At 65.1% G+C, this 22,202-nt stretch overlaps 1 protein-coding gene across 2 annotated transcripts; it reads right to left on the bottom strand.

Annotated features, from left to right (window-relative positions):
* Window positions 1–1,553: 1,553 nt before the first annotated feature.
* Window positions 1,554–21,937, bottom strand: JAG2 (jagged canonical Notch ligand 2). 2 transcript variants are annotated; one of them, XM_077128371.1, is made up of 26 exons: window positions 21,866–21,937; window positions 21,296–21,646; window positions 15,693–15,750; window positions 14,455–14,706; window positions 14,215–14,275; window positions 11,443–11,573; window positions 11,152–11,271; window positions 10,926–11,039; window positions 10,470–10,583; window positions 10,265–10,378; window positions 10,122–10,168; window positions 9,847–10,020; window positions 8,955–9,105; window positions 8,711–8,863; window positions 8,520–8,633; window positions 7,566–7,679; window positions 7,350–7,463; window positions 7,026–7,142; window positions 6,553–6,580; window positions 6,375–6,460; window positions 5,736–5,849; window positions 5,523–5,638; window positions 4,832–5,080; window positions 4,259–4,390; window positions 3,076–3,232; window positions 1,554–2,655 (listed from the first exon to the last, which is right to left on the bottom strand). In XM_077128371.1, the coding sequence occupies exons 1-26, from the start codon at window positions 21,935–21,937 to the stop codon at window positions 2,165–2,167; spliced, it is 3,744 nt and encodes a 1,247-aa protein (XP_076984486.1). In that variant the 3' UTR covers window positions 1,554–2,164. The 2 variants fall into 2 exon arrangements, with proteins under 2 accessions (XP_076984486.1, XP_076984487.1); XM_077128372.1 differs by lacking the exons at window positions 21,296–21,646; window positions 21,866–21,937 and adding an exon at window positions 20,596–20,718.
* Window positions 21,938–22,202: the final 265 nt, after the last annotated feature.

Here is a 22,202-nt window from a genome sequence, read left to right as displayed (position 1 = left end):
CCCAGCCTGTGGCCAGACCTCCGCTCCTCTGCTGGGACTCAAAGGGGTTACAGGTTATGCCAGGCTTGTGTGGACATTCAGCCCCCATTCCTACAACCGGGTTGGCCAGTGAGACCTCAAGCCTCGAGTTTACCTAAATTGTGAGACCCCAGATGCCTGGTGAAAGAAAATGAAACTCACCTTCCTCCTGGGTCCTGTGCTCCTCTGTGAACACACCAAAGTAAAAAACTGAATGAAAAAAAAAACAAAAAACTGAATGAAAAAACCCAGCATACAGGGAAGCCTAGCACCGTGAGAACTGTCAAGAGACTGGGGAAGGAGATGGAAGTATACTGGAATTGCTCAACATAGATTATAATAAACAAACTTTCTTATTGTGCCTAAAGAAATAAAGACAGGCTTGAGAATACCAACAGGTCAATAAGAAACCTTATTAAAAAAAAATCTAGTAGGTGGGATAAGCAAATTGAACTTCTAGAAATGAAAAAATAGAATGGTTTAGCAGCCACTCAGACACTGCTGAAAAGAGAATTGGTGAACTGGAAGAAATTGTGCAGAACACCACTCAAAGAGACAAAAATGGGAAATAGGGAGAGAGGTCAGCAGAAAATGAGGGGCCCTGGTGCAGGGCTGCCCTGAGCCAGTGGGGCTTGGGCGAATGGAAAGAGGCAGGGGCAGCAAGGAGCATTGAGCTACCCCTGAAGTCTGTAACCTTAAGTCTGGCCTCTGTGCCTGTTTGGAGGTGAGGCCAGGTGTTGGAGGCAGGTGAGGGGTAACTGCAGGTGCGTCTGTCCACTGAAAACCCACATGGCACAGTCGTGGTGCCACCCACTGTGACCTCCCCTTCCTCCCAGACCACCGGCCTCCGCCCATCCCACCAACCAGAATGGCTTCATGGCAGTGATGAGCTGGTGAGTTCACTCAACAAAACGTGTTGACCACCAACCATTTGGGGTCTGTTCTCCCTTCTTTTCCTTAGAGACCAAGACCATGGCTTTGTTCCTTGATTCAGCCAACCAGCTGACCCCCACCCAGGGGACTAAACAATCTGTGCACAGAGTGGTGAAATGTCCCGAGTTTGTCCTGGATGCCCAGCTCTGGAGGCCACCAAAACAAGGGCCCAAATGCCACTCCCAAGAGCTGCTGAGTTCCTTGTTTTCACCCTCTTGAACTCTGGCTGGGCAATTCCAGAGACCCCCAATGGCTTTCCAGGGCTAAGCCACTTCTAGCTACTTTATAAAACTTCTGCTCAAGCTGAGCTTAGCGGGACCCTCCTGAGCCTGGGTCAGACACCACAAGATGGCAGCATGCCCACGTGCTCGCATGTGCTGTAGGCAGCCCGGGGGTGGGGGACAGGCTCAGCTCCAGGCCACCACATCAGGAGGCCCAGCGTCCAGCCCAGCGCTCCTGCACCCCAACTTCCTGCCCCAACCCCAAATAAAGCGGGAACAGCTTCCAAAGAACGAGGGAGGCCAAACCGTTTAAATTATTAAATCAAATATACAGAGTGATTCGTTTAATTTGTACATATTTACAAAAACGCACTCCCACAAGGAGGGGCCGGGGGCCGGGGGGTGGGGCGGGCAGGGGCCTGATGCCCAGGGCCAGAGCTGACAGCTGTGAGGGAAGAGTGTGTGAGAAGGCACTTGTCACGAGCCTCAGTCCTGCTGCCCAGGGAGAGCGGGCAGTCGCGAAGGGCACTTCCGAAAGCACAGTTGAGGGGCCTCTAGGGTGAGGTCTCCAGGCACAGGCCGGGGAGGGGTGCCTGCTGGTCACAGCCACGCCGACACCAGGGGCCGCGCTGACCCCGGGGACACGCCCCCACCGCAGGGCCACCGGCTCTTTGGCCTAAAGCCCCTGAGGTGCCCCGCTGAGGAATTAGAAGGAAGATTCTGTAAACAGGAACCACCTCTGGTAACACACGCCACGCGGGTCGATGGAATCGCAGCCAGCCTCTGCTCTCCTCGGCCACACCGTGTGTGCAGCACGGGGAAACTTTACAAAAATAGCAACTATCCGAGAACACTCCCCGTTCTCCGTCTGACAGTTATTGAATAATTTATACAAGGGTAGAGAAACGTAAAAAATAAACTTTTTTGTTTTTGCTGTTTTTTTACACAAAATAAAGGGACTATGCACACGCGCGGGTGGCACCTCGGGCCGCCTACTCCGAGCCCGCGAGCCGCGTCGAGTTCGCGCTCCAGGCCGCGCGGTTGTCCAGCTTGGGGCCCGCGACCCAGCGGGCCGGCCTCGCCGGCGAAATGCCGGGATCTTTGGTGAGTTTGTGCGGGAGGAACGTCTCAGCCTCCGGGGAGTGCCCCGCGCTGCGGCCCAGCTCCGCGTCCTCCTCGTCCTCGCCGGCCCTGCGGCCCACGGACCCGGGCAGCACCTGGACCGCCCTGCGCGGCGGCGGCGTGAGGTTCTTGCACAGGCAGGCCACGTCCTTGGGACCCCCGGGGCCGCCCCCGCCGTGCGGTCGCTCGATGGGGTTGCGGATGGGGTTGAGGGGGGCCCACTGGTTGTTGGCGCTCTCCTCCCGCGGCAGCCGGCTCCGCTCCCGCTCTTTCCTGCGCTTGCGGGTCCACCACACGCACACCACCGTGCACACCACCCAGAGCACGCCGAACAGGCCGCAGAGCGCGGGCACCAGCACGCCTGGGGGGGGTGGCGGGGGCGGGGCTGAGGGGCGGCGCGGGGCTGGGGTGGGCGGGGCGAGGGCCGGAGGGGGCAGGGCTCAAGGGCGAGCACGCATGTAGTGGGGGTACCGTGTGGATCCCCAGTGTGGCGCCATTTCTTCCAGGCTTGTGGGAGGGCTGGGAAGGCCCCAGAGTAGAGGCAGGGATGGCAGGCCACGGGGGGTCAATGGCAGCTGATGGGGACCAGGTGGCCTCAGTGGCCTGGTCTTTACTGGCTGGCACATGGGAGGGCAAGGCAGGTGGATCTGGGCCCTGATGGCTGGGTGGCCCAGAGGCCTGACTGCCAGGCTGCAGGGGCTGGGGGACTAGGGGAATGGGGGTCAGGGGCATGGGGCTGGGGGTGATAGGTGGATGGGGTCATGCCCCCCTCCCCACTCACCTGTGGAGGGGTTGCCCACAACAACTGTCTCCACCTTGACCTCAGTGACAGCCAGCAGCAAGGAGCCATTACCCCGCTGGGTGATGGCAGCCACCAGGGCATGCGCGGCCTCCTGGACCAGGCCGCTGTCCGGTGGGTCCCGGGATGGGCCAAAGGACTGCAGCAGAGGAGGGCACTGAGGGCACCTGCTAGGACCCAGCAAGCCCTGCCAGCCACACCCCAAGGCCTGAGAGCACCTCTGAGGGGGCGGCCACTTGGCCTGCACCCCTCACTGAAGCCCTCCCACCTCCACACCAACTCCTCATCCTTGGGGCTCTGGCAGGCAGTAAGGTCCTCTTGGACCTGGCCAGCAGCTCAAGCCCCTCCCCAACCTGTTCGCAACCCCTCCCCTGCCTGAGCCCTGGAACTCTGGGTCTTCCCCCACAGCCTTCCCCTGATGTTGCACTGTTTGCATCTAGACTCCCCTCCCCTGCCACCAGGGCTGACAGGAGAAGCGAGGCTACCAGTGAGCGAGTGGACTTGGCCACCCCAAGAGGCACCAAAGTCTGAAAGCTCCCCCTTCCCGCGGCATGCGGTGGACACAGCAGGGGGAGGGCACAGCAGGGAACAGGTGCAGATGGACTACAGGACGACAGGGCATCGCCCATCTGTCTCGGCCACACCACCCCCTGTACTGCTGGACCTGGGGCCACCTCCCATCCTAGCTGCCACCTTTGTACCCCAACTCCTGCTGCTCCCCGGGGATTTCCACAGACAGGGGCTCTGTCCTGAGCCCTGGCCCCCATGGCTTCAGGCTCTAGTCCCAAACAGGACCACAGGCAGCACAGCCAGGTAGGCCTGAGTCACTCTACCAGGTAGCCAAGCTGCCTGACGGCTCATCTACCTGCCCCCCACTGAACCCCGTCGCTCCTGCCTGGCAGGAAGGTGCCCCCCACTTGCAGGAAGTGCCCAGCCAAATCCACCATGTGGGTCTGCTCTGTGCCCTCCCCATGGCAGGTGGGGGTGGGCAAGCCTGGGGCCCTGGAGAAACAGGACTGACAGCCAATGGCCATCGTTGCCACCCCTGGAGGCTGCTCCTGGCACGGCAAGAGGGCTTGTGGGCATCACACACTTCTCCCTTCCCTGCCTGCCCGAACGCCCGCTGGGTGAGATGGCCATCCCAGGGCCCGTCCCGGGCACTCACCACAGCCACCTCCACGACGCCCGGGCCTGAGGCTGACCGGTCACACAGCAGCACAAGCAAGCGATCCCGGGCCACAGCCCTCGTGGCTGGCAGGGAACGGATCCCAGAGCAGATGGAGCCCACAGTGGTACCCTGGGCAGAAGAGGGCATGAGCAGAGGCCTGGGCACCCAAGGCTGCTCCTGCCCCCACTGGCACCACAGGCACCTGCAGCCTAGCCCTACACCCAGGGAAGGACTTGGAGGGAACACCCCACCCAGCACCTACAGGCAGGCCCAGGACAGGTGTGGGGAGAGGGGAGCAGAGCGAGTTGGAGAGGAGCCTGGGCCAGGTCTGACTGCAGAGCTGCTGGCTGGCCTCCCTCTACCCCAGGGTCCAGAGCAAGGGCTGCAGGTCCCTGACCACTCTCTGGCCAGGTCCCACTAGAACCCAATTCACCAGCTCATTAGCTCCTCACCTGATCGCCCAGGGGACCGGCCAGGGCCCAGCTTGCTTGGGGGCAGCTGACAATGGGGCCTCAGCTCATTTGAGCTGTAGCCCTGAGGCAGGAGAGGGAGGCCCGTCCAGCCACTCACCTGGGGCAGCTGGTCACGGTCAAAGCGCAGCGTGAGGCGGGCACAGTTGTTGTCCAGGTGGCCCGAGCGTGGCAGGCAGAGCGTGCTGGGTGGGTGCGGCTCCTCGGCACTGCACTCCCCCCAGGCTGCGCAGGGCGGCTGCAGGCACTCACCCGGGGCCTTCTCCTGGCACTGCTGCCCGGGTGGGCACTGGGTACTCAGCGTGTCGGGCTGGCCGGTCAGCAGGCAAGGCTTTCCCCCACACCACACCTGAAGCAGGCAAGGCCCGTGGAGGGACCCAGCTCAGTGGGCAGGTGTGCACGTGGATGGAACCCTGTACACACGTCAGCACACACACAAACACACTGCCGGGGTCAGGGCATCCTAGGGACCCTGCCCCTGACCCCCTTGCTACTCCAGGTCCCCAGGGTGGCTGGGGGAACTTTCCATGGAGCCAGGGTGTCCTGAGGGAGAGGGAGAAGCCATGGGTGGGGCAGGACCCCAGCACTGAGTTTCTGGAGGCTGGCCCACCACACCCTCACAGAGCCTCGGTTTCTCCATGTGCACCAGGGCTAGGTCTGGGTCTGCTATAGGCTCCTCCCAGTGTTCCTTGTCCCGTGACATCCAGCAGAAATAGCCGACGGGCTCAAGGGAACCATCCTCCTCCCCGGAGCACCGTGCTCTTCTGTGCCCGAGCATCAGCAGCCTGTACCTTGCTACAGTCCCGATGGCCATCCAGGCAGCGGCAGCTGTTACAGTCCTCCACCCACGAGCTCCCATGGGGGAACGGGATGCCCCGGGTCCAGCAGGGCCTTCCAAACCCAATCACTGTGGGGAGAGGGGGGAGTGGGGGTCAGGGGCAGGCATGCAGGCCTGGCACGGCCACCCCCTTTCCGACCCTTGGCCTGGCCCCCGCCTAGCTGACCTTCCTGGCATCGTGGGCCAGCCCGGCCGGGTGGGCAGCTGCAGCGGTAGCCATCGATCTCGTCCACGCACGTGGCCCCATAGGCGCAGGGCGAGGACTGACATTCATCGATGTCTGCAGGGAAGCGACCATGCTCAGTGGCTGGCAAGGAGGTGGTGCCTGTGCAGTGCAGGTGCCGGGCACCAACGGCCACTCCAGCTGCTTGAGAGCAGCCTGGGCCAAGGCCCAGCACCATCTCTGCATTAGGCTTTCTCAGTGCCACGTCACCCTCAGCCCTGGGCGAGGCAGCACAGGCAGCACAACCCTCGTGGGGTGGGGGGTGCCAGCAAAGGGGTGCCCATGCCACTGGCTGGCCAGCTGCTGCCCAGCCGGACCGCTGGCCCCAGGACTGCAGAGGTGCCTCTTCTGGCTGTGTACCCCAGCCCCAGAGGGTCCCAGCTCTCCTCCTCCCAGGCTGGAACCCTGGGGGCAGGACCCCACTTCATCACCAGGCAGGACATGCCCTGGGAGGAGCACAGACAAGCAGGGAACCGAGGCTCAGAAGGGGCAGACACTGCTGTCTCCCGGGGCATGTGCACATTGAGGTTCCATGGCCTCTGGGCAGGGTGCGGTCCTCTGGGCCCCCCACCCCCAACTCACTGATGCGGCAGTCGGGGCCGGCAAAGCCTGGTGCGCACTCGCAGCGGAACCAGTTGACGCCATCGACGCAGATGCCACCGTTGTAGCTGCGGGGGAGGGGGTGTCAGGAGGGCAGAACCCCACACCAGGTGGGCCAGGTCCCCGCGTCCCCACGGCAGCCCCCGGGGCTGCCACTCACCATGGCAGGGGGTTGCAGTCGTTGGTGTCTGGATTTGAGAAGGAGAGAGAGGGTGTGTTACCGCAGACACCCCCCCCCAACAGCACCCCGCCCAGGTCTGGGCCCCAGACAACGTGGGGCCAGGGAGAGTGGCTTGACCAGGTCTCAAGGCGGGGGGGGTAAGCTGAAGGTAAAGGATGCCTTGTGCTTACGGTTCAAGGTGGAGGTGGGACCTCAGCAGGAACCCGCCAGCAGAGTAAGTAGGGGATGGGGGGAGTGTATACGGCAGAGGAAGGTGGTGGGTTGGGAACCACAGAGTGGTGGGGGGGACACCCACCCTGAAGGAGGAAGAACCGAGATGTGGTACGGGGACCTAGGCATTCAACAGACTAGGTGGAAGGAGCAGGCCAGCTAGGGCAGGGGCCAGGTGGGGGGAACTGGGTACAGGGAAGGGGGGGCCCAGGTGCAGGGAGCGGGCCCTCCCCAGGCCTCACTGTGCGTGCAGGTGCGGCCCTCCCAGCCGTCCCGGCAGATGCAGGAGAAGGAGTCTCCACTGCCCACGCAGGTGCCGCCATTGGCACAGGGGTTGGGGAGGCAGCTGCTGTTCTTGGCTGCAGTGGGGGGGAGGACAGCTTGCTGAGCCTGGGAGACCAGGGGTCTCAGTCCACAGCCCCCACCCTACCCTGGGGGTGGCAGCAGGCCCCAGAAGGCTCTGGAGCAGAGGGCAGATGTGCCCCCGCCCCACTATAAGAACCTGGGTTCCGCTCACTCTTCCGAGGAAGACTGCCCAGGAGGGGACCTGGCCGGGGCCTCCTCACCGATGTTGCAGGTGCTGCCCTTCCAGCCGGGGGGACAGGCGCAGCGGAAGGTGTCCCCGCTGTCGTAGCACGTGCCCCCATTGCTGCAGGTGTAGGCGTCACACTGGAACTCGCCTGTAGGCACATAGGCACCCGATGGAACGCTCAGCCCTGTGTGCCTGTGCAGCTGGGAGAGGGGCCCCCGCCCAGGGCAGCGCGGAGGCAGCACCGACTCACGCGAGTGGCAGGTCTTGCCCTTCCAGCCGTCATCACAGGCGCAGTAGAAGTCATCGACCAGGTCGTAGCAACGGCCGCGGCTATGGCAGGGGTCAGGAAGGCAGTCGTTGAGATCTGGGGGTGAGGACGCGGTCAGCCGGGGGGCTTGCCAGTGTTCGGTGGGGAGGGGGAGGCTTCCGGGGCTGGAAGCGCTAGTGCTTGGCCAGGGAGCGGCAGAGGAGCCGAGAGGGAGCTTCGGTGGACGGGCCTGAGAGCAGGGATCTGCAACCCACAGCGGCATGGCTGGGGGCCAAGGGACAGGCCCCTGCACACAGGCACGGAGAACATGGAAGCAGAGAGAACACAGGACCTGGGGCAAAGAGGAGCGGGAAGTCTGGCAGGCTGGAAGAACCATGGGGAAGGGGAAAGGTTGAGGGGCACTGTCAGGGCTCCGTGGAGAGTGGCTGGTACTGGGGCCTGGCAGTGAGGAGGGCATGCTGGGGAGAGGAAAAAGCACGGGAGGGAAGGAGAGAGGAAGAAAGGAAAGGAGGATGGGTGCCGGCATATGGCAGGTACAGACAGGGTGCTGGGGGCAGGATCAATGGAGAGGGGAAGAAGTAAAGGAAGAGTAGGGGAAGAGCGAGAGAGGAGCGAGGGAAGAGTGAGGGAGGAGTAGGGGAGGAGTGAGGCAGGAGTGAGGGAGAAGTAAAGGAGGAGTAGGTGAGGTACAGAGGAGGAAGGAGGAAGGATGTAGGATGACATTGGGAAATCGGGGAAAGGGGAGAAGTAAGTGGAGGGAGAGAAGAAGGGATAGAGGAGGAGGAGGGAGAGATAGAGAAGAAGGAAGGGCTAGAGGAGGAGAGAAGGGTAGAGAAGGAGAGGGGATAGAGAAGGAGGGAGGGTAGAGGAGGAGGGAGGGGTAGAGGAGGAGGGAGGGGTGGGGCGCAGGGGGCGGGGCGGGTGTGGCGCACTCACTGGTGTCGCACAGCTCGCCCTCCCAGCCGCTGGGGCAGAAGCAGCGGAAGGCGTCCACCTCGTCGATGCAGGTGCCCCCGTTGCGGCACGGCTGGCCCAGGCAGTCGTCCTTATCTGCAGGGTGGCAGTGCGTGAGCCAGGTCCCGGGGTCCCAGCCCTGTCCTGCCCGGCCGCTGCCCACATGGACTCACTCTCGTGGCAGTAGGTGCCCGTGAAGCCGCTGTCGCAGGCGCAGGAGAAGTTGCCCCCCGGCTGGCTGACACAGTGCCCGTGGGGGCCACACACACTGGAGGGGGCAGCACCTGGCACCCGTGGCCCCACCTCGAACCCACAGCCATCAACCACTGCGGTGGACAGGCGGGCAGATGAGGTCAGTCAGGACCAGCCCACCCCCACCTGGCCAGCCCCACCCCCACCCCCGCCTCAGGCACGCACCCCCACAGGCCCCCCCGGGGCAAGGCTCCCTGGGGACCGAGCAATTCTTGCCACCGAAGCCGTCGGGGCAGGAGCAGAAATAATCTCCCTCCAGGCTGTAGCAGCGCGCCCCGTTGCGGCAAGGGCTTGGCCGGCAGAAGTCCACGTCCACCTGCACCAGGGGACATCTGTGAGGCTCGCAAGACGGTCGCCTCTGGAATCCCCAATGCCCACTGCCCTCCCCAGGCCCGAGCTGGGCTCTGTCGGGTGGGGCCTGTAGCCCCAGACGTCCAGACATCCTCCGCTGGGCGGAAGCACCTGGGGCCCCTCCCGAGCCCTGCCTGTCCGCCACGGCGCTTCCTCAGGCCGCGGTGGCATCCGGCCTCTGCCTCGGGCTGGCCCCCACCCTAGGCCCGGCCCACACCCCCTCAGGCCCCGCAGCCTGGCAGAGGGTTCCGCCCCCAGGAGACCACGGCCTCGAGGCTGACCCCTGCCACAGGCCTAGGAGCCCTCTGGGCAAGGCAGTGCGGACTCCTGCCCCCTGCCTGGCAGAGGCCCTAGGGCAGAGATCACAGGGCAAATGCCATGAACAGAATCACCTGTGGCCCACTAGGTCCAAAGGGCACAGGGACACTAGTCCCCAGTGAACATCACCTGCCCCCACCTGGAGACCCCGGCCCAAGCATGCCCCTCCCTGCCACAACAGTGCCCAACCCCCAAGGCCACCCCACGCCTTCCCCATCAGGATGGGGAAACCTGGGGGAGGGGGTATAGGTGTCCCAGACTCTGGGTAGCTGCCATGGGGGTCCTGGCCCTCCCCGCCTGAGGGCTCGTTCTGGCACTGCAGCAAGGGTCCCTGGCCTTGGAAACCCTGCCCAGCCCAGGGCGCTGGGGGCGGGTACCCGGGCCTGACCTCGCAGAACTGTCCAGAGAAGCCCCTGGGGCACTGGCAGCGGAAACCGTCCACCAGGTCCTCGCAGACGCCACCGCTGCGGCAAGGCCCGCTGGCGCACTCGTCCCTCTGTAGCTCACAGTGGCGGCCGCTGAAGCCCCGGGGGCACACGCACTGGTACCCGTTCACCAGGTCCTAGGGGGTGGGCACGGGGGGGAGGGATTTGAGTCTGGCGCACACCCCCCTATGCTAGACCCACTGCACGCCGGGGCGGAAGGCAGCCAGCCACACCTCACCTTGCAGGTGCCACCATGCTGGCACTGGCCGTGACAGTCATTGATGTCTGCAGGACAAAGGAGGCTGTGGGTGGGGTCCCAGGAGCCCCCCACCACCCCTGCGCACCCTACCCCCACCCCCAGGCCCTCCTGCCCATACTGACTGATATGGCAGTTGGTGCCCTTCCAGCCGGGGAGGCAATCGCAGTAATAGCCACCAATCAGGTTTTTGCAAGAGAAAGCATTAAGGCATGGCTTCCCCTCGCACTCATTGGCGTCTGCGGACAAGAGGAGACAGTGCGGCTTTGGGCTCAGCCCCTGCCCCGGCCCAAGTCTGCCTGCACCTGCCCGGCCCACCCAGCCCCTTACCCAGCTGGCAGGTGGTCCCCACCCACTGCTCAGGGCAGATGCACTCGAAGCCGTCCACTTGGTCCACGCAGGTGCCACCTGCTGCACAGGGGCTGGAGGCACACTCATCAATGTCTGTGGGGGGAGGAGAGGCTGAGAGGAGCTCGGGGCTGGGAGGGGACAGCCTGCTGGGCCAGACACTGAGGTCCCTGTGGCACGGACAAGGGCAGAGGAGGATGCAAGTATGTGCGGGGATGCACATGCGGGCGGGTGCACATGGGGTGGGTGCAGGAGAGACAGGTGCAGGAGGGGGTGGATGTGGGGTGGGTGCAGGAGGGGCCTTGGGTCTTCCCACCCAGGGACACAACTGATGACATCCACAACCACATCTTCTTCCCTCCACCATCGCCCTCCTTGGCTACGCCTCAGACTCCCAGCGGCCAAGCCACAGCCCCTGAACGAACGGGAGTAACTCACCAAGTGCACAGGTGGGCCCACTCCAGCCGGAGGGGCAATGGCACTCGAAGCCAGATGGCACCTCATGGCAAGAGCCTCCATTGGCGCAGGGATTGGAGGCGCAGGCATGCTCAGCTAAAACCCAGGGCGAGAGGAGAGAGGCTGTGCCCAGCCCCCCAGCGCCTCCCACGTCCCCACGTCCCCTAGCCCCCAGGCGGCACTGGGAGCCACCGCCCCTAGCCCATACCTCGCTCGCAGTTCTTGCCCGAGTAGCCATCGGGGCAGGCGCAGCGGTACTGGTCCGGTTCGGCGTTGATGCACGTGCCGCCGTTGGTGCAGGGGTGGTGGCTGCCGCAGTAGTTGAGGTCTGGGGGCAGCCGGCTGCTCAGGGGCAGGCTCAGCCTTCACGGTCCCTGCCCGTGACAGCTGAGCCTGGGTAGCCCTACCTCCCCCAACCTTTGTCGCAGAGCAGGCCGAGACCCCCCCAAGCCCCCCATCTTTGTCACAGAGCACACCATCTGCGCCCCATGCCCCCCACCTTTGTCACAGAGCAGGCCGCCCCAGTTGGTCTCGCAGTTACACTGCCAGGGCTCCACGCAGCTGCCATGTACGCAGCCTGGGTAGGGGACGCACTCGTCGCAGAACTTCCCCTGCCATCCGTAGCTGCACCTGGGGCAAGGGGGAGGGGATATGAACCCATGGGCATAGGGTGTCCCTTATGCCGCAGCGGCTGTAGGTGGCCTCGGGGAGCAGAGTCTCAGCAGGTCACCCTTGCGGGGCTGGCAGCCTCAGACCTTACAACTGGAGCCAGACAGGGTTGTGGCCTGGGCCAGGTGAGGGTTATACCCCGCCAGCCAGCCACACTGTCATGGGCATTTCCCGGCCGCTGGCCGCTGGGATGGGCAGCCCCAGCTGTCCCGTCAGTCTGCCCTGAGCTATTTTGGGGCCCGACCCTGAGCTGGGGCCCTGGAGCAGGTGCCCGGAAAGGAAGGCCCTGCAGGGGGCCAGGGTCGGGTGCAGCAGCTCAGGTGCCCCATGCCAGGCAGTACAGGGTCTGGGTGACCAGTGGGCATCGGGACAGGGGTCCTGGCCTGGACCAAGACCTGTGGCCTTGGCACAGGAGAGACCTTGTCCATGACTCGAGGCCATGGGCTTTTCTCACTGCAAAGCCTGCAGCTGCCCCATCTCACAGATGGGGGCATCAAAGCCACAGAGACCCTCAGCTGTCCAGCCCTAGGCCACCAGCTGCTGAGGCCAGATGGGCAATTTCGAAGTGGCGGGAGCCCCGGCACCATGTGGAAGGGCCCCCAGGCCCTCAGTGCCTGCTGTCCCAGGCCATGGCCACCCTAGGCCACAGGTGTCCTGCAGCAGGCTCCCCTCCAGCCCTGGATGGGGCATCCCAGGGCCCCCTGCCTAGTACTCACAGGTCCTGAGGACGGGAATGACGTCCAGGCCACGTCACTTCCACGCCCGGCACCCGCCACGTGAATTTATTTTTGTAAAAGGAAAGAGCCACGGCCCTTCCTGAGCCGCCCTCGGGCCCCGTGGCCAGCACTGAGGGAACGCTGGTCAGCCTCGGCCAGGCACAGGGTAGGGAAACTGAGGCCGGCAGGACTGCGGCCCCAACGCCCAGCCCAGTGTCCGCAGGGGAGGTCCGCACAGCTCCCTCCAGGTGGCAGGTGGGGAGACCGAGGCCAGGAAGGGGCCAGCACGCGCCTGTCACCTGGCAACGGAGCAGCGCTGGGCTCGGAGCCCAGACCCCGGTCCCAAGGGCGTGCTGGCAGGCGGCGGCAGGGCAGCCGAGACCGGCCTCACTTCCCGGCTGCTCCGGCCGGGAGCTCCCGGGTCGGGAGGCGGCAGGAAGGCACAGCCTTCTCCACAGCATCCGGTGGGGGCAGGGGGCTCCTAGGCTGAAACCTGAGCCCAAGCACGGGCAGCAGCTGGGCCTAGCCATAGGCCCAGAGAGCCTAGCAGGTGGGGGTCACCCACAACTCCCAGAAACGCCACCCCAGCAGCCTTCCGCCCCATGACAGGCAACAAGGGCAGGGAGGAGGCCGACTTCTCCACCTGCCTCCCCTGTAACCTGCGCAGCCCCAAGGGGCTCCTGGCCACCAGCGCACCAGGGATGGCAAGTGGGGTGGGGTGCAGCAGTCTGGGGCCTTTCCACTCACTCCTGCCACCCACATCAAAGGAGCCTCCCACCAGCCCCGTACCCACCCCCACCCACCCAGAACGTGGCTCCCGGGGGTACCTGGCTCACCCCCTACACTCCCACAGTACCTGAGCCAGCAGGCTGGGGGAGCCACAAGGCCACAAGGCAAGCTGCTACCCAGCCCCTCGTGTGTTCCCCCTCCCAGGCTACTTCTCCACCCCCATGCCCTTGTCCCCCACAGAAGCTCCTGCCAGTTACCCCAATGCTACCCCTTCCCTGGCTTCTCTTCTGTATGACCTCGGGGAAGTTACTTAACCTCTCCATGCCCTGGCATCCTTGTCCGAAAAATGCATCTAGAGGCAAACCCACCCTGAGAGGGAGGTGCTGGGACACATGAAACCCCAGGTTTTCCTGGAGGACCACGCCCACCTGCTGGTATCCAACCCCACACACCAGGTCCTCCCCTGCCTCCTGCCTACGTCCCTACGCCAGGCACCCTGCCCGCTTACAAGCTTTGAGAGTGCCTAGCTCAAAGCCCCTCCCCCTTGGCCCCAGCTTTGCCAGCTGCCCCCCTCCGTTCTCTGCTCCACTATGTGGCAAAATTGCTGACCAGCTGCTTCCTCTGCTCATCCCCTCTTGACCTCACCCCATCTGGCGTATGCCCCACACCCCCAGTGAAAAAACCCTCTCTCAAAGGCTAAAAGGCCTGGGGTCCTCCTAGACCCTCTGCTCTTCCTCTTACCCAGCTCCAGCATGCCTACAAGGCCCACCCACTTCCCACCTCCCACTGGTTCATCTCTTGCCTAGACTTCTTGGCCACTGCCACACCAGCCTTTTCTTCACACAGCCCCGCCCCCTAGCTAGCCTTCTGCTGCCCGTACTTTGGTCCTGTGCCAGCTGTACCCTCCTCCCCTCCTCCTGTTCGGTCACCCATCCCCTGGCTCGCAGCCTCCAGGTCTCTGCCCAAATGCCCCAGGCCCCCTTGTCCCCTGTGGCACTGTCACCATCACACGCATCCCACATTCATCCCAGGCCCTCGGCTGAGCAGCCCCAGCCTCCAGCAGGCGCCAGGCAGGTTGCTCAGTGAGCTGCTGCATGAGCGCGCAGGTGCAGCCACGACAGGACACAAGGGCAGGGCGGGCAGGCGCCAGCACTCACCTGCACTCCCCAGGCACGCTGCATCCCCCGTGGAGCAAATTACATCCTTGTTTACACAGGGCTGTGAGCAGGAGGCAGCCTCAGCAGGCGGAGCCACCTCTCCCTAGTCTCCCCCCACCCAACACTGCCCCCCACCCCCTTGCTGCCCCAGGCAATGCCCCCCAGGTACCACCCCCCAGCACAACCCCCTCCTCCTCCATCCAGTCCCCAGCCACCTGACCCCCGGCCCCGAGGCCTCACCTTGCTTGCACTCCTGGCCCATCCAGCCGTCCATGCAGGCCTTGTTCCCATACTGGTCACAGGTATAGTGGCCAAAGAAGTCATTGCGGGGCCGGCAGAACTTGTTGCAGGTGGCGCTGTAGTAATTGTCGTCGCAGCGCACACGGATCTGCAGCTCCAGGTGAGCCACGTGGCCGCTGAAGTGGAGACTCTTCCAACGGTCCTCAGGATTGATCATGCCCGCATGGGCCACCCGCTCGATCAGCAGCTTCTCTGGGGCAGGTGGGAGTGTCAACGGCTGCCCTTTGGGGCCCAGGGGCTGCCCCGGCGGAGCTAGACTCCTCCCGTGAGAGGCCACCAAACCCCGGAAGGCCCGCTACCCATGGCCTCCGCCTGCTGCTCCTGTTGGCACATAGCTGGGCCCCCAAGCTTTTCCTCAGCCTCCACTGCTCCAAAAGCCAGGCACGGACCCCAGGAGTAGGTGCAAACTGGGACAGCAGGGGGCAAGGGCGGGGGACAAGGGCAGGGGTCAAGGCCTGCCCCAGAGATCTAGAACGGGGCAAACTCAACCAGGTCCAGCCTGCTCCCCTCCTCCCAGCCTCCGACACCCACCCCATGTCCCAACCTCAGAAGGCATCTCACTACCCACAAGCACTGAGCTCCTCAGACTTCCCACATCCCATCCTACTCATGTGGCCGAACCACAACAAGCCTCCTCCAGCTTATACCTGTGCCCACACAGCTGCCTCACCGCCCCCACCCCTGCAGGTGCTGCCCCTCCAACTCACTAGGCACCCTTTGCCTCGGGGCCCTCTGCCTGGCATGCGTTTCCCCATTCACACGCTGGAAAACCTCCCATGCCCTACCCCATAGGGCCTCAACAGTTCCCTGCACAGGCCAGGCAGGGAGCAGGCCACTAGGCCCCATGTTCCAGGGCAGCCAAGCAGAGGGACTACAGAGCTAGAGAGAGCCCCTCGGAGTGCCCTGCTCTGCCTAGACACTCCCCCGGGCCAAACAGGAGATGCATGCAAAGAAACCCATCACCAGGAAGGATGACACTCATGCAAGCTCTGCAAAGCACTAACATGGCAGAGCTCCCCAGCCGTTAGCAGGACACCAATTTCTGACAAATGCCCCTTTGTCCCCAGCAGGCAAAGGACCAGGGTCAGCAACTGGGGCTGAGAGAAGTTACCCCTAAGTGCGCTGAGGGGAGCCCCACAGGCAGCAGCCCCCAGCCCACCAGCCCAGAGCTCACTCACCATTGGGGGTGGTGTCGTTGTCCCAGTCCCAGGCCTCCACGATGAGGGTGAAGGAGCGCTGCAGACATGGGGAGGGGGCTGATCAGATGCCTGCAGCCCCCACCTGCCTGCCAGGGCCATGGGACACAGTACAGGGAGGGGCAGGGCCAGGTTGGGTCGCACCCTGCCACCCTCAGCCCTGGGTCCAGCTCGAGTCAACAGGGAGAAGGGAGAGCCACCCAGGCAGAAAGGTGGGGGGGGACAAGGGCAGGTCCAGCCAGGCCTGAGACCACCCCTCAGCCACCTCGCTGGGCGGGCCCAGGGCGGATCCTGCTCCAAGCTCCCCAGAGAGGAGCAAATGCCCCATCGTCCACCCCTATCCTCGCCCTAGCAAGTGCACAACCAGCAAACCCATTGCTAACCTGAGACCCAGGAAACGAAGGGAGCCCTGGCTGTACAGATAGGGAAAGTGAGGCAGCCTCAGCCCGGGGTTGTTGCTCCCCTCCCCTTCCAGGACCACCTTCAGGTCCCAGGAGGCTATCATGGGGGATGCTGTTGGGGTCACCCCAAGCAACCTCATGGTCTGCCTGTGCAGCCCCCATGCTATCCCATCCAGGCAGGGGTGGGAGTGGCCCCAGCACCAAGCGCACCCCACCACCACAGGCACCCACATCTACCCATTCGTTCCCCTCTTTGGCCCAGTCAGGAGCCCCTCCACCCCCCAAGTCCCGTCTCAACCCCAGGCTGGGGGCTGCAAGGTCAGGGTGGGCCCTGAGCCACCTCCAAGGTCACTAGCCCCTTGAGTGGACACTGCAGCCACGTCTCTGCAGTCCTATGGTCCAGTCCTGGCCGTGCCAGAACACTTTCCCTCTGAGAGGGCCACCTGGCCCTGGAGGAGCCATCCTTCTCCACCACGCCACGCTCTGGCTGCCCTGCTTCTTCCTGCCCACACTCCACCTCTCACTGCCACCTCAACACCCGTGACCCAGATCTCCAACCCCGGTGCCTCCCCTACCCGGCCAAATCACCAACAGCTCCTGCCTCTGGACACCGAAAAGAATCTAAATGTCCCCATGCCCCAGGAACTCAGGCTTGACTCCTTCTGCCCCCTCCATCCTGTAGGAGCTGTCACCTGGCTCCTCCACCCCACCCCTTGCCTTTCTGAATCCCTACACTGTGCCGCCACAGGGCCCGGCTCCTCCCAGGGCTCCCCAGGAACCCCCGATCCCCCACTGCCCAGAGGTCCTTCCTTAGCCTCTGAGCTGCCCTCACCCGTCCCCACCACCCTCCAGCCTCCTGCTCCTCCTGCAGCCCAGTCTGCCACGCTGACCCTAGGGGCCTTTGCACACCCTGCTCCTTGGTCAAGTCCTACACCACCTACTGTGACAGCTCCAGCAAAACTCACTCATTCATTCACTCATCTATTCCCTCACTCACGACAGTCTACCAGACCCAATATGTTGTTGGGAATGATGGAGCTCAGAGAAGCCAAGGAGGCTTCACAGGTAATAGCATCCCAAAGACAATCGAGCAAGGAGAGCCAAGGGAGCCCAAAGGGGGTGATGCTGGAGTAGACACTGCAGATTGGGAGCAAGTAAGTGAGGGAAGACGCATCAGGTAAACGTTCCATACAGGAGGAAGAGAAGCGCGGAAAGGGGCCATGTGGCTGCAAAACAGACAGAAGCATGGGAGACGGACCACAGGGAAGCCACAGACCCCCGAGCAGACTTCTGTGTCAACACTGAGCACAGTGGGTGAAGCTGGGAGGTCTGAGTAGGGGACGATGCTGCTCTGGCTGCTTGGTGGGAGCCCTTGGCTGCAGTCTGAGCCCACCCAGCAGGCAGCACCGCCCAGGCATGCAGAGCTGCAGCCCCTGCCGGGCACTCCTAGGCCCTCTGCCGCAGCCACACCTGGACTCTGGGGCGGGCAGGGAGCTCCTGTCGGCTCCCAGGAAACCCCAGGACAGTGCTCAGGTAGGATTACCACCACCTCGCCCGAGCCCAGGGCTCTGGTTTCTTGCTCCCGTGGGGATGTGCGCCCGCCCGCCCGGCCGTGAGGGCCTGCCGCCCGCCAGCTGGGCTCCCTGCACTGGGGCGGCAGGCAGTCACCCAGAGAGAACCTGAGCCTGTGTGGCAGACCCCACCCGGCCTCCCCTCCATCCCCCATGACCTGTCTTGTCTCCTGGGGTCTGCTGCCCCCATCCCACACCCCAGCATCCACGTCTGCTGTGGCCCTTTGACCTATCCTTCCCCCTCACAAGGTCCAGAATGGTGCTGTCAACCCCAAATCTCGACAGGATGACAGGCAGTGGAGAGCCTTGCCTCTAGGGCTGGGAGGGTGTTCCGCTATCCCAGAGACAGGAGGAGTCTGGGTGCCAGCAGAGTGGGGGCTGGGGAACGAGGTGGGTGCAGTGGGGTCTGGAGGGCTGAAGAATTGAGGGATGTGGTTTGGATAAAGGGTACCAGCATGTGGAATGGGAGCTGAGGGGGAATGGCAGCCAGAGGAGAAAGGATGGAGGAAGTGGAGAGCTGACAGAGGGGCGTCAGCAGGAGCAGCTCGGAGCCCTGCGTGGTCACCCAGGCTCCCCAGCACGGAGGGCCAGAAACCCCAGGCCCTCCTCTCAGGCCAGCCGCAGCTGGGAGCCCAGCCGCCAGCACTCAGAGGCCCCGTCCCTGAAGGCCACACCGCGCCTCTGCCCTGCGACCCCCACCTAGACTCCCGTGGCTGGCCCTGGCAGGGCGATGGCACTGCGGCCCCAGCCGGAGCCCAGGAACACCCAGGCCCGGCCTCCCGGGCCCCCCGCCCGAGGTCCACACACTCTAGCCTGGTCTCTCTACCCTGCTGCATCCCACGTACGCGACCCGGCCCCCCCATGGGGCAGAGCGCTTGGAACCAGCGCCAGAAGCTCTGTGCACAGACACGTTCCCTGAAACCGGAGCCCTGGAGGGGCTAGACCTCTCCTGCCATCGTCACCTGAGGGAGATGAGCCCCAGGGCCGAAGCAGGAACGGGCCACAGGCCCAGCCCACAAAGTGACCACTTGTCCCTAGACACGGCCCCACTGGTCCCGCTCACCCTGCCCCCAGGCCCACCATCCCCACTAGGCCTCAGGAGCCCCACCATGAGGGCAGGGGCAGCTCCTCACGGGCCCCTCCCACTCTACACAACAAAGCCGGGCTCAAGCTGACTCTGGTCAAATTCAGCTCGGGTCCGGGGTCTGGGGGATGGGATCCCACCTCGGGCCTGGGGTGCAGGGTGAGGGCCACTGTGGAGCAGTCCACGCAGGTCCCTGTGAACCATAGCTACTCCTGCCTGTCTCTTGCTGCAAAGCGGGTAGCAACCCCTTCCTGTTGTGGGACAGCCTCATCTCCCACCCTATCCCTCAGAACCCAAGGACAAAACCCCCAGGATACTCCTAAGCCTCCACAGGCTGCATGTGGAGTTTGCACCGCACCCGAGCACTGAAGGCATCTCCTGAAGCCTTTAGCATGGCCCCCAGATACGAAGCAGATCATGAAGAGCAGAGCAGGGGAGCAGGACGGGGCACAGAGTGGGGACGCACAGAAGAGGTGCAGGGAGAGGACGGCAATCCACCCAGACTAGCTCCCAGTCCTCCTGCCTTCCCAGCCCAGGCTTGTTCCTTCCATGGTGGGCCCACCCGGCCCTCCTCACAAACCATCCTGCCAGGGACCCCAAGAATCGGAGCTGGTCCCAGGTAGAGTCCACCCTCCCTCCTGACCTGAATGCCCCCCCCCCCACTCTGTGCCCAGAACCTGGGATCCCCGTGTCCAGAGGACAGACGGCTTGGCAAATGCCATGCTTTGGCTGGGTGAGAGCCAGGCGCACTGAAAGAGCTGGACATCCAGCAAGTTGGGGCGGCATGGCCACAGGTGCTGGCGACAGATCGGAAATACCACGGCACTGGCATCACGGCAGCAGCTCTGTGCCGCAGCACAGCAGACAGGGACAAGGAAGGCTGAGCTGGCCCCGACACCCACAGGCCCTACCCGGGGGAGAACAGCCAGGCAGAGGACAAAGGGAGAGGAACTGGCCCTGCGAGCAAGCGTCCCAAATGCAGCGCTCCTGGGAAGGCTGGGCCTGCCCCGTCCCGTCCTGTTCCACCGCAGCCGGTGGAGGCGGGGGGCTGCGAGGGACACGCGTCAGCCCGCCACATTCCTCGAGGCCTCCCTGCCCCCACGCCCACCGCTGCCAACTCGAGCAGAAAACATATCCTCAGGTAGCGACCTGGTGCCGCGCTGGCTCAGGACCAAGTTCAGACGACAGGCTGTGGGTCCTGCTCAGACCTGCCTGCCTGGCCACTGCGGGGGCGCTTCCATCACAGGGGGTGCTTTTTCCCCAAGGCTCGGGGTCATGGAGACCCCAAGGAGGCCAACAGCCGGGGTGTGTGTGCCCTACCTCCCCATGTGGGCCAGAGCACTGCAGGACCTGGTGAGCAGCCCCAAGCCTTCTGCAGGAACCCAGGGCCGGGTTACCTGTGAGGACCCCTCACCAACCCATTCAGCTTCTCTCAGGTGTGCCCCCCTGGCCCTAACCTGTTAATCCAGGCTGGCACCCACCTGGCAGGGCTCCTCATTCCTACCTCCACCCTACGCCAGACCCACAGCCACCCAAGCAGCGTAGCCCTAAACCCATGCCCCTGCTCTAAGGACCCACAAGCTCTGCATTAGACACTGGGAGGCTGGGGGGGGGGGGCGCCCACTGGCTCCCTCTGCAAGCCCCCCACCCCTGACCAAGTGCTCCCAGCCCTTTCCTCCCTCCCACCCCACAGCACTCCTCCCAACAGCCCCTGAGCATGCTACAGGCCTTAGGCTCCTGCCTGCCTGCCCACCCCCAAAAAGAGTCCAGAAACTCCCTTCACTCAGCTTCCCCCTCCCAAAAAAGAACAAAGGAAACCAAGTACCTACAGGAGTACACAGGAACAAAGGGTCACAGCACCAGGTACCCTGCATCTCTTCCCCTGGGGGTGGGGGATGCGGACGTGAGCCCGCTGCCTGGGGCTTAGACAACACACATGCACACACCAGGCACTCCTGGGCGCAGGTCCCAGGGCGCTCAGTCGTGCCCTCTGGGCATCCAGGAAACGGTAGGGCGGGCGAGGCTGGCCGCGGGCCCGGGGCGGCTCCGCCAGGGCCTGCCCCAGACCAGCCCCAACACGCGCGGCTCGCAAGCCTCCGCGGCCTGCCCCAGCCCCGGGCGCCCCGCCGCGCCTCCCCGCCCAGACAGACACGCGCAGGACGACGCTGGCACCCGCCGCGGACCGCGGGCTGCACGAGCCGGGCCGGGCCACGAGGCCAGACAGCCGCCGGGAACCCGCGCCCCGCTGCCGCCCCGCGCCCACGTGGCCCGGGCGCAAACGGCGCCCCCACAAAGCCCACGCCCGGGGACGGCCGTCGCGCTGCGCCCCCTGCCGGCCCCGCCCCGTCTCGGTGAGCGCCGTCCACGCGCAGGAGCCTAGGCCGCAGGTGCCGGGCGCAGCCGCCGGCCGCGGCTGGGACAGAGGACAACGTCGCGGTCCCCAGCCCCGCGCAGTCCGCGGAGGCCGGGGCGGCTGCGTGCGGGAGGGTAGTGGAGAGCGAGGAGTGGAAGAGGGAGGCGCGCACGTACCGGCCAAGCAAACTGGAAGGGGATGACAACGAGGCCCGGGTCCTGGTCGCCGCCCGCCCGGGCCCGCGCCCGCGCTCGGTCCCCCGCAGAACCCGCGGGGGGCAGGTGGAAGGAGTTGCCACCCAGCACGGGCGTGGCGCCGTGGCCGTAGCTGCAGGTTCCCGTGGGCGTCACCTTGGCCTGGTACTCCTTGAGGCACACGCGCACGTACGTGTCGCACTCGTCGTGGCCGCAGCCCCCCGCGCGCGTCGTCCGGCCGTCGCCGTCACAGCAGGCGCCGCTCAGCAGCTCCCCGTTCACGTTCCGAAGCGCGCTCAGCTGCAGCTCGAAATAGCCCAGGGGCCGCGCCGCCTAAAAATAAGGCAGCGGGAGCCGGGAGGGAGGCGCGGGCTGGGGTCGGCCAGGTCCGGAAAGTCCGCCCAACCCCCACCCGCCCGCGCCCCCGCCTGGCGGCGCGCGCCTCGAGGACTCCGCGATCTGTCGCGGCGGCGACCCGAGGCGGTGCCCGCCCGGCCCCGAGGGGCCGCCGGTGCGCCCCGTCCCGCGCCCCCGCCGCGGTGCACTCCTCACCTGCACACAGAGCGCCAGCAGCAGCAGCAGCAGCCGCCGCCGGGGCCCACGCCCCCGGGCCCGCGCCCGCATCGCCGCCTCCGCCCGCCGCCCGCCGAGCCCCCGCCGCCGCCGCCGCCGCCGCCGCCCGCGCCCGGCCCCGGCCGCCCGCGCCCGCGGCCTCGCCTGCCCGCCCTCCGAGCGCCGGCAGCGGTGGCGGCGGCGGCAGCGGGCGGGGTCTAGCAGCGCCGACCCCGGGCGAGCAGGGGCGGCGGCGGCTCCGGCTCCCGAGGCTCCCGCGCTCGCGACCTGGCCCGGCTCCCCACCCGGCGGCGGCGGCGGCGGCGGCGGCGGTGGC

This window comes from Tamandua tetradactyla, chromosome 14 (genome assembly GCF_023851605.1).
Source record: "Tamandua tetradactyla isolate mTamTet1 chromosome 14, mTamTet1.pri, whole genome shotgun sequence".
In the NCBI taxonomy this organism is placed as follows: Eukaryota; Metazoa; Chordata; class Mammalia; order Pilosa; family Myrmecophagidae; genus Tamandua; species Tamandua tetradactyla.
This window is presented reverse-complemented; position numbering and strand designations above follow the sequence as displayed.

Coding starts and splice junctions, on each gene's coding strand:
- JAG2 (XM_077128371.1), bottom strand. CDS start 21,937: ATGCGGGCGCGGGCCCGGGGGCGTGGGCCCCGGCGGCGGCTGCTGCTG. Junction 11,272..11,442: donor CGGCCTGCTCTGTGACAAAG/GTGGGGGGCATG, acceptor GGCTGCCCCCAG/ACCTCAACTACTGCGGCAGC. Junction 10,584..10,925: donor TGGGCCCACCTGTGCACTTG/GTGAGTTACTCC, acceptor CTCCCCCCACAG/ACATTGATGAGTGTGCCTCC.